Raw genomic sequence first — 11,487 nt, 5'->3', positions numbered from 1 at the left:
ACCATTTACAACATCAAAATGCAAAAAGTTCTTACCGTGGGAGGGAAGACACCCCCCTCCCACACCCTCCCCCCCCCCCTCGCTCGCTCCGCTCGCTCGGGCTCGGTCGCTTCGCTCCCTCGCAGACTAACCGCCCCCCCCTAAGATGAAATCCTGGCTACGCCGTTGGTCAAAGGGATCATTCGACATTTATTTCATCATCTTCCGGAGCTGAATGTTATTGCTATTTACTTTCGAACGGAAAAGCAAACATCCGGCATAAATTTTATCATCGTACGGAGTTGAATACTATTGTTATTCATTCCGAACGTCAAAGCAATTAAACATGAAACGTTAATTTTACCATCGAATGCATCTAAATGTTACTGTTATTCATTTCGAAATTTAAAAGCAAACATCCGAAAGTTATCTTAGCTTCGTACGGAGCAGAATATTACTGCTATTCACTTTCCAACGTATAAGCAATCATCATGACATTATTTTATTTTAACATCTTCCGGAGCCGAATGTTATTGCTATCTATACTTTCGAAAGTAAAAGCAAGCATCCGACATTTTAATCATCGTACGGAGTTGAATATCATTGTTTTTCATCTCCGAACGTGAAAGTAATCATTCGACATTTACTTTAGCATCATTCGGAGCTGAATGTTATTGTTATTTACTTTCGAACGTATAATATAAAAAAGGCAAATATTATATCCGGCATTTATTTTATCATCGTACGGAGTTGAAAATAAGGAATCATTATCCCTTACCGAAAGTCAAAGCAAACATTCGACATTATTTTTTTCAGCATCTTCCGGAGCCGAATGTTATCCTTATTCATTTCCGAACGCAAAATCAAATACTAGTATCTGACATTAATTTCAGCACCATATACGGAGCTGAATCTTACCGTTATTCATTTTCAAAAGTATGAGCAAAGATCCGACATTCATTTTTGTATCATACGGAGTCGAATATTACCGTTATTCCTTGCCAAAATTGAAAGCAAACATCTAACATTTATTTCAGCATCTTCCGGAGCTGAATGTTGTTATTATTTTACTTTCGAACGTAAAAGCAAATATCCGGCATTTATTTTGTCATCTACGGAGTTGAAAATTATTATTATTCATTTCCGAAAGTCAAAGCAAATATTCGACATTATTTTATTTCAGCATCTTCCGGAGCCGAATGTTATCCTTATTCATTTCCGAACGCAAAATCAAATACTAGTATCTGACGTTAATTTCAGCACCGTACGGAGCTGAATCTTACCGTTATTCATTTCCAAAAGTACAATGTATGAGCAAAGATCCGACATTCATTATTGTATCATACGGAGTCGAATATATTATTACCGTTATTCATTGCCAAAATTAAAAGCAAACATCTGACATTTATTTTAGCATCTTACAGAGCCGATTGTTACCGCTGTTCATTTCCAAAAGTAAAGGCAAACATCCGACCTTTTTTGGTGGCCCGATCGGGCCATCAAAATCTTCATTTCTGAAATTTTGGACCACCGGGCCACCGTTAGGGTCAAGCCCTGCCTTGATACATCGGAATATTCGGAAAGTCATTTTCAGTACCATTGATGTTCTAGACATTTTCGTTACGGCGACAGGAACGGATTACAAACTCCATCGAAGTAAAATTTGGAGTGGAAATCAATGCAGATTAAGGGAGAGTATACAGATGTTTTGAGTGAGGCAGGGTGTTTACTGTTTCTCCGAGTTAACTGAGTTCACGCTTTGCGTTGACATTGCGTTCACGGAGGTCTTATAAAACGTTTTTACGTAAAATACAAATGATTTTGTTGCACATTTTAACATGTAATTTGCGACGGAAAATAAGCGATCGATTAGATGCATGTTTTCAGAATATACCTAGAGTCTGATCATGCACTTTCGCTAAAGTTTATGTCTTTTTTTTCCGTCCTCACTATGTGCACTTCGCAGTCGAAGCGATTATCGTGTGCCCGGGCGGCAAAGCGCAATGAACTGAGGGAATTCAAACAATGTTAAGTAATCTAACGGTAAGCCATGGTAGTAATCTAATCCACGCGACTATACAAATTTGCGGACAGCTTGCTGCGCTATAACAAAAGCTTTCGAGAGTCGGATCAAGACGCCCTCGCCAGAACTGTGCTTTTGTTCCGATTGTTACATTTTCTAAAGAGGGCGAGCAAAGATCTATTAACATGACAAAGGAGCTACCTCATTGTCTACCTCATCGATTTCACAGCGATATCACAATAAAACCACGACTTTTTCACGACGGAAGCACAACCACAGGACGACTAATCACGGCGTAAAGACGGCGTTTTCACTGTCAAAGCATCGCGAATAGTGTTGGCCCGGATGCAGGGCCTTTGACAGGTATAACCCCAAGGTATTCCCGCCACATATGAATTAAGTGTTTTTAGGTGAAAAGAGTCATGTATGCCTATTTTCCTTGGCAATGGAATTAACAGCTGAGATACGTAAAACACAAACTCATCCAGTTATTTTTATTCTTTAAGGGGCCCCCAGCCAGTAGCTGGAAAGTGCTCCCGTATTATTTCATTCTAAGTGAAAAGAATCACTGCTATAATTTCTTTTGCAATGGAAGTAGTACTCAACGACGTATCAAAAACACCGAAACCAGTTATGTTGCTGTATGGGGCCCCACGGAGTGTTCCTAAAGTGTCCCCACATGTAATTCCACTATCAAGATCTGCATCCCGATCTATTCAATCTGTCAGATCGGGAGAGAGCGGCAAAAGTGTAAAGCGGGGACCGGGAGCATCGTAGCAGCAGCGTTTGGATGATGGGGTTGGATCTGGCAATTTTACAGATCGGGAAGAAATTTTGAACTGGACCAAAATTTCTTCCTCATCTCCCCATCAAGATTGACCTATTTTGAATTGTAGCTCAAACGGAGAGAATGCAGTGACAGTGTAAATACCGTGGGATGAGCAATTCCAGGTTTTTCTGACCGTATAGTAACAGCGGCACAAGAACGGGAAGGAGTCTAAACTAGACACCGACGACATGGTCCCGCTGCTGCGCCGCTTTCTTGATCAAAGCACGACCTTCCCGCTTTAACGATGCTCTCACTAAGTTCTCTACTCTCGTATAAAATCAAGGCTGTTCCTACGACGCTTCATTCCTGCTTCGATAACGCTGTTGGCCGCTTTATAGCTACGCTGTTCCTACGCTTTCCCAAATTCAATTACGCATGTCTTCCGCTCTCGCCGCTCTAAAATCGAACGTAGCCGATACGCTGGAAAATGTTTGCCAGAACAGCAAAACTGGTGATGAGGAGGAGGACGTTGTCGTTGTCGCGAAAATGAAGACGAAGGAGCGCATTGATATAAAGAAGAAGAAGAGATGCAAACAATAAAGAGAATAAAGCAAAACACATTGGAGCTACTGTCTGGGGCCCCGTGCAGGATGAAATATCTGACTTCGAAATGGTATTTTGGATATCCGATGGGTACTACTTCCATTGCAAAAGAAATTAGCCGTGACCCTTTTCGGCTGAATGAAACCAATATGTGTGTATGTGCGTGTGTGTGTAGGGGGCACTTTGGGGCTACTGTGTGGGGCCCCGTACAGGATAAAATAACTGGCTTTAAAGTGCTTTGGATATCGCTGATGAGTAGGCCTACTACTTCCGATTGCAAAAGAAAGTAGCCGCGACCCTTTTCAGCTGAATAAAATCAATGTGTGTTGGGGGGGGGGGGGGGGGGATGGAGGGGGGAGGCGGTAAGGGGGCAATTTGGGGCTACTGTCTGTACATGGGGCCCCGTGCAGGATAAAATAACTGGCTTTGGTATTTTTGATTTATCTGATGGGTACTATACTTCCATTGTAAAAGAAATTAGCCGTGACCCTTTTCAGCTGAATGAAACTATTGTGTGAGAAAGTGTACGTAGGGGGGGGGGGGGGCACTTTGGGGCCACTGTCGTGGGGCCCCGTACAGGATAAGATATCTGGCTTTGGTGTTTTGGATATCTCTGATTGGTACTCCTTCCATTGCCAAAGAAACTAGCCGTGACTCTTTTCAACTGAATAAAATCAATGTTTGTGTGTGTTTGTACGTAGGGCCTATGGGGGTGGGGCCCTTTGGGGCTACTGTCTGGGGCCCCGTACAGGATAAAATAGCTGCTGATGGCATTGCTGTTTTCATGATAAGTACACCCAAAGGAACAATATCCACCAACTTTTGTCCGTGATCCCCTTCGGCTGAATAAATCCATTTTTCGGGGTCCCTTTTTGTGGCCCCTGGGCTTACGGTACAGGATGTGACTTGCCAGCAATTCATTTTATTGACCCTTGGCCACATCCTTATAAAGTGTGACCCTTTTCAGCTGAATAATTGCTCTGGGCCCCCGGTCTATTTGGGCGCTGGCTTTAGCTTGGTAGACTTGTTGTCAAAGACTGTGTATTGTGTATGGACCGATGGTAGCGCTATGGCGTCTGGTAATATAGTTGCAGAAGATAGCACGTTTGATGAATGGTGGGTTTCTGTACTTGTCTTCACCCGTGAGCAAGAGAAGTGTCTTCTTGTGCGGGCAGAACCCAAGGATGATTGGTGGCTGCCACACGGGAAAGTCGGAAGGGAATCTGTTTGTTTTTTTAAAACAGCAAAGAGGGTCGTACAGGTAGGCAATACCGCGTAGTCCCGATCGTTGGCTTTGGTGTTGGACATTGACTTTTCGTAGAAGTTACTGTACCGGTACCGGTGTTCCGGTAACGGTTTATTATAGATCTGGAACCCCTATATAGCTAGGCTCTATAGGGCCTGTAAACCGATATGGCACCTGTTTGTCAAATAATCTCCAAACATGCACAAACTCACCCAATTGTTATTTATTCAGTAACCTAAAATAGGGTCTAGAACTTAGTACTGATCTGGAAGTAGAACCTAGACCATGTCTACTTGCATCTGAGTCTCTAACCTTGGGGTGCTCCTTGTACCGTAACTATACACAGCCCAGTCGCTGTACACATAGGTACATCGCGACAGGGCTGTACAGGCGGGACCACTAACCATGAAGAGAGCTCTGCAATCGGAATCTGATCGCTTTGAATTTTGATACTTAAGATAATTTTTGTCACCTCAAACTCATCTAATACAATCTTCAATAATAATAAGACTCTATACCTATGCTATCAGTAATCAAATTTACGTTATGAAACTTACCGAAATTGATGATTATATCCAGCATGTCCAAACGTAACTATCCCAACTATACACAGCCCAGTCGCTGTACGTAGGTACGTCGCGACAGGGCTGTACAGGCGGGACCACCAACCATGAAGAAAGCTCTATAATCGGATTCCGATCGCTTTCAATTTTGATACTTAAGATCATTTTTGTCACCTCAAACTCATCTAATACAATCTTCAATAATAAGACTATATCTATGCTATCAGTACTCAAATTTACGTTATGAAATTTACCGAAATTGATAATATCCATCATGTCCAAACGGTACATTGTTTTTCAAGCCAGGCCAATTTGAATACACATACGTATACGTGATGTGAATGCCCCATAGAGCTGTATGCTATCAACCGTGCTGCTACAATCAAGCACGCATAAGATCTCTCCGCAGCAGATGACGTTAGGCAGTAAGCCCTACGCAATACGATATAGGTTCTGTAATACAGTACGTTCTCACTGCATACGCCGCGCTCGCTTTGGAGCACGAAGGCGCCATTTTGAATTCTGCAACGACAAACGGCACCCGGACGGTCGGGAATTGCAGCAGAAATTGTCATTTTTTTGTTCCACGGACTTATCGCAAGGGCTCTCTATGGACCCGGTGTGGTGAACAATTCTTCTGTAATACAAGCATGCATTTAGCGTGAGTAATGTGAAGGGATTTCGTAGTAGGATGTTAATAGAGCGTAGAGAATGTATCCTTCTACTCACCATTCGTTGATTTTATAACACACAATATCTCCCGTGCTGCCGAGCTGCGCCTGGAGTCGATGCTGTTGCAGGAAATGGTCCTCCAATTGAGAGTTCAGTTATTACACTTTCCCGTTTGGTATATACACAAAAACATAACACGACACAAAGTATAATTCCAGTAAATAAGGCGAAGTAGCACAATGTAGAATGCTCCAGAAGACGGCGAAGTTAGAAAGGGAAAAAAGAGATAGACAGATTGAGAGAGGGAGAGAGAAGTTCGCGAGTCCGATGTTTGATGATAAAGTTTGGCGAGTTGACAACTTGACGTTTCCGTGCTTTCACGTCGAAAGCTGGTCAAGAAGTGTAGTGTGCGTGAAAAGTTGATTTTTTTGTGAATGGAGATTTGTAACACGCGTGCGAAACTTCTTCGAGAAGTGGAGCGAAGAAAGAAGGAGATTGGTTAGAAATGATGTCCATCTCACGTTGTCATGGTGACCGTAGGAGTGACCGGAGGTGAAGTTACGTTGTTCGCGAGGAATGTGACGGATGATAATATATTAGTGCTCGCGAGACAGTGGGCCAGAGCAGTCGTAAAATGTGGCTGTACTACATCGTAGAGCGACCACTAGCGGATATGGTCAGCGAGTGGACGAAAACAATTCTCAGTAATGTTAGAAAATGAAAGTGTGACTCATTGTGCTGCTACAAGTAGCTCCCCCCTAGATTGCTGCAAAATGAGATGTAGGAGCAATCGATGAGTGTAAAAAATAGAGTAGAGTGTTCGCAGGTGAGCGAGAGTAACATAATAATATGTACAATGACTTAGAAAACAACAAGCTGGATCCGTAAGAAACAAAATTGTCTCTTCAACCGTTGTCACAGTAGTCGACGTATTTTGTGGGAAATCGCACGTGACGACCGGAGCGCGTTTTCTTGATTTCCGTGGTCGTTTGGTTGGAGTGCGGGGTGGGGGTGCGGGGTGGGGGTGCGAGGTGGGTTGGAAGGGGGCGTGGCAGGTTGTGCCGTGCGTTGACTGTTTGTAGTCACGGGTGGTCGTGTGGTGCGGCGAGGCAATGGCTCGGGAATGATGTCCGTTTCAATGAATGCTGGTTTCAAGCGGTCGATGCTGACGGTGTCGTGTTTGCCGTGGTAGTCGATCACGAAAAACTTGTCAGCACGCCGAATGACGGGAAAGGGACCTCTGTATGGGTGTTGTAGTGGTTTTCTCACGGTGTCATCGCGAATGAAAACGTGTGAAGATGTGTTGAGGTCGTTGTGTATGAATGTCGGTTTGTGTTGAGTGCGTGTTGATGGCGGGTGCATGTCCTGCATGAACTTAAATGTAGACGTTGGACGTAGTCGGAAGGGTCGATGTCCGTCGTGGTCTGTTCATGCTTGGTGATGCACTGGCCTGGGAGTCTTAGTGTTGTCCCATAGACAAGCTCTGCAGCTGAGCAGCCTATGTCTGTCTTCACTGCGGTCCGAATGCCGAGGAGAACGAGTGGTAGTGTCTCGGTCCATTTGGCGTGGTCGTGTGCCATGAGCGAGGCTTTGAGTTGACGATGCAGTCGTTCGACGAGGCCGTTCGATGTCGGATGGTATGCCGTTGTGCGAATGCGAGTGGATCCGAGTTGCGTAGTGAGAGCGTTGAAGAGATTGGATTCAAATTGACGACCTCTGTCTGTTGTGATGGTCGATGGTGCGCCAAATCGTGCGACCCAGTGAGTGACGAAGACTCGAGCGACTGTTTCAGCTGTGATGTCGCTCATAGGGAAGGCTTCTGGCCATCGTGTGAATCGATCGACACATGTGAGGAGGTATACATGTGTGACCATTTGATGGAGGGAGTGGGCCGACGATGTCGATGTGAACGTGGTCGAATCGTGCATCGGGCGATGAGAAAGTGCCGAGGGGTGCTTTGTTGTGGCGATGAATTTTGCTGCGTTGGCACTGTAGACATGTTTTGGCCCATGAACGAACATCACGATTGATGCCGTTCCAAACAAATCTGTCAGTGACCAGTTTCTGCGTTGCTCTTACCCCTGGATGAGAGAGTTGATGAAGGGAGAGAAAGATCGCCTGGCGATGAGGGGCTGGGATGTATGGACGAGGAAATCCAGTTGACAAATCACATAATATCGTGCGATCTGATGAGGGGATTGGCACTGGTGAAAGTTTGAGTGAACTGTCAGTCGTGAGTTGTTTGAGTTCCTCGTCGTGCTCTTGGGCGAGGGCAATGACGTCGAAGTCGATGGGGGTAGTGCTTACATTGTTGATGAAAGCTCGAGAGAGTGCGTCAGCAGCTGTGTTCCGTTTGCCTGAGATGTGGCGGATGTCGGTCGTGAACTGGGAAATGAAGTTGAGCTGACGAATTTCTCGTGGCGAGTGTCTGTCGGGACGGCTGTGGAGAGAGTGGGTGAGAGGCTTGTGGTCGGTGTACACGATGAATTGTCTTCCCTCGAGCATGTGACGGAAGTGTTTGATGCACAGGTAGACGGCGAGCAGCTCTCATCCAAAATTGTCTCTTCAACCGTTGTCACAGTAGTCGACGTATTTTGTGGGAAATCGCACGTGACGACCGGAGCGCGTTTTCTTGATTTCCGTGGTCGTTTGGTTGGAGTGCGGGGTGGGGGTGCGAGGTGGGTTGGAAGGGGGCGTGGCAGGTTGTGCCGTGCGTTGACTGTTTGTAGTCACGGGTGGTCGTGTGGTGCGGCGAGGCAATGGCTCGGGAATGATGTCCGTTTCTATGAATGCTGGTTTCAAGCGGTCGATGCTGACGGTGTCGTGTTTGCCGTGGTAGTCGATCACGAAAAACTTGTCAGCACGCCGAATGACGGGAAAGGGACCTCTGTATGGGTGTTGTAGTGGTTTTCTCACGGTGTCATCGCGAATGAAAACGTGTGAAGATGTGTTGAGGTCGTTGTGTATGAATGTCGGTTTGTGTTGAGTGCGTGTTGATGGCGGGTGCATGTCCTGCATGAACTTAAATGTAGACGTTGGACGTAGTCGGAAGGGTCGATGTCCGTCGTGGTCTGTTCATGCTTGGTGATGCACTGGCCTGGGAGTCTTAGTGTTGTCCCATAGACAAGCTCTGCAGCTGAGCAGCCTATGTCTGTCTTCACTGCGGTCCGAATGCCGAGGAGAACGAGTGGTAGTGTCTCGGTCCATTTGGCGTGGTCGTGTGCCATGAGCGAGGCTTTGAGTTGACGATGTAGTCGTTCGACGAGGCCGTTCGATGTCGGATGGTATGCCGTTGTGCGAATGCGAGTGGATCCGAGTTGCGTAGTGAGAGCGTTGAAGAGATTGGATTCAAATTGACGACCTCTGTCTGTTGTGATGGTCGATGGTGCGCCAAATCGTGCGACCCAGTGAGTGACGAAGACTCGAGCGACTGTTTCAGCTGTGATGTCGCTCATAGGGAAGGCTTCTGGCCATCGTGTGAATCGATCGACACATGTGAGGAGGTATACATGTGTGACCATTTGATGGAGGGAGTGGGCCGACGATGTCGATGTGAACGTGGTCGAATCGTGCATCGGGCGATGAGAAAGTGCCGAGGGGTGCTTTGTTGTGGCGATGAATTTTGCTGCGTTGGCACTGTAGACATGTTTTGGCCCATGAACGAACATCACGATTGATGCCGTTCCAAACAAATCTGTCAGTGACCAGTTTCTGCGTTGCTCTTACCCCTGGATGAGAGAGTTGATGAAGGGAGAGAAAGATCGCCTGGCGATGAGGGGCTGGGATGTATGGACGAGGAAATCCAGTTGACAAATCACATAATATCGTGCGATCTGATGAGGGGATTGGCACTGGTGAAAGTTTGAGTGAACTGTCAGTCGTGAGTTGTTTGAGTTCCTCCTCGTGCTCTTGGGCGAGGGCAATGACGTCGAAGTCGATGGGGGTAGTGCTTACATTGTTGATGAAAGCTCGAGAGAGTGCGTCAGCAGCTGTGTTCCGTTTGCCTGAGATGTGGCGGATGTCGGTCGTGAACTGGGAAATGAAGTTGAGCTGACGAATTTCTCGTGGCGAGTGTCTGTCCGGACGGCTGTGGAGAGAGTGGGTGAGAGGCTTGTGGTCGGTGTACACGATGAATTGTCTTCCCTCGAGCATGTGACGGAAGTGTTTGATGCACAGGTAGACGGCGAGCAGCTCTCATCCAAAATTGTCTCTTCAACCGTTGTCACAGTAGTCGACGTATTTTGTGGGAAATCGCACGTGACGACCGGAGCGCGTTTTCTTGATTTCCGTGGTCGTTTGGTTGGAGTGCGGGGTGGGGGTGCGAGGTGGGTTGGAAGGGGGCGTGGCAGGTTGTGCCGTACGTTGACTGTTTGTAGTCACGGGTGGTCGTGTGGTGCGGCAAGGCAATGGCTCGGGAATGATGTCCGTTTCTATGAATGCTGGTTTCAAGCGGTCGATGCTGACGGTGTCGTGTTTGCCGTGGTAGTCGATCACGAAAAACTTGTCAGCACGCCGAATGACGGGAAAGGGACCTCTGTATGGGTGTTGTAGTGGTTTTCTCACGGTGTCATCGCGAATGAAAACGTGTGAAGATGTGTTGAGGTCGTTGTGTATGAATGTCGGTTTGTGTTGAGTGCGTGTTGATGGCGGGTGCATGTCCTGCATGAACTTAAATGTAGACGTTGGACGTAGTCGGAAGGGTCGATGTCCGTCATGGTCTGTTCATGCTTGGTGATGCACTGGCCTGGGAGTCTTAGTGTTGTCCCATAGACAAGCTCTGCAGCTGAGCAGCCTATGTCTGTCTTCACTGCGGTCCGAATGCCGAGGAGAACGAGTGGTAGTGTCTCGGTCCATTTGGCGTGGTCGTGTGCCATGAGCGAGGCTTTGAGTTGACGATGTAGTCGTTCGACGAGGCCGTTCGATGTCGGATGGTATGCCGTTGTGCGAATGCGAGTGGATCCGAGTTGCGTAGTGAGAGCGTTGAAGAGATTGGATTCAAAGTGACGACCTCTGTCTGTTGTGATGGTCGATGGTGCGCCAAATCGTGTGACCCAGTGAGTGACGAAGACTCGAGTGACTGTTTCAGCTGTGATGTCGCTCAAAGGGAAGGCTTCTGGCCATCGTGTGAATCGATCGACACATGTGAGGAGGTATACATGTGTGACCGTTTGATGGAGGGAGTGGGCCGACGATGTCGATGTGAACGTGGTCGAATCGTGCATCGGGCGATGAGAAAGTGCCGAGGGGTGCTTTGTTGTGGCGATGAATTTTGCTGCGTTGGCACTGTAGACATGTTTTGGCCCATGAACGAACATCACGATTGATGCCGTTCCAAACAAATCTGTCAGTGACCAGTTTCTGCGTTGCTCTTACCCCTGGATGAGAGAGTTGATGAAGGGAGAGAAAGATCGCCTGGCGATGAGGGGCTGGGATGTATGGACGAGGAAATCCAGTTGACAAATCACATAATATCGTGCGATCTGATGAGGGGATTGGCACTGGTGAAAGTTTGAGTGAACTGTCAGTCGTGAGTTGTTTGAGTTCCTCGTCGTGCTCTTGGGCGAGGGCAATGACGTCGATGTCAATGGGGGTAGTGCTTACATTGTTGATGAAAGCTCGAGAGAGTGCGTCA

At 46.9% G+C, this 11,487-nt stretch overlaps 1 protein-coding gene across 3 annotated transcripts in view; it reads left to right on the top strand.

Annotated features, from left to right (window-relative positions):
- Positions 1-4,351: 4,351 nt before the first annotated feature.
- The window catches only part of LOC139730519 (uncharacterized), a 312,627-nt gene continuing 305,491 nt past the window's right edge, over positions 4,352-11,487 (top strand). For 2 of the 3 annotated variants that reach the window (XM_071641366.1, XM_071641365.1), the window contains exon 1: positions 4,353-4,635. In XM_071641366.1, coding sequence (XP_071497467.1) covers positions 4,444-4,635 — 192 coding nt within the window. In that variant the 5' untranslated portion in view covers positions 4,353-4,443. Of the gene's footprint in view, positions 4,636-11,487 lie in introns of all 3 variants that reach the window. The other variant, XM_071641367.1, reaches the window with a different exon arrangement.

Source organism: Diadema antillarum, unplaced genomic scaffold (genome assembly GCF_040938485.1).
Source record: "Diadema antillarum isolate AM-2024a unplaced genomic scaffold, OU_Dant_1.0 seq00000320_RagTag, whole genome shotgun sequence".
NCBI lineage: Eukaryota > Metazoa > Echinodermata > Echinoidea > Diadematoida > Diadematidae > Diadema > Diadema antillarum.
This window is presented reverse-complemented; position numbering and strand designations above follow the sequence as displayed.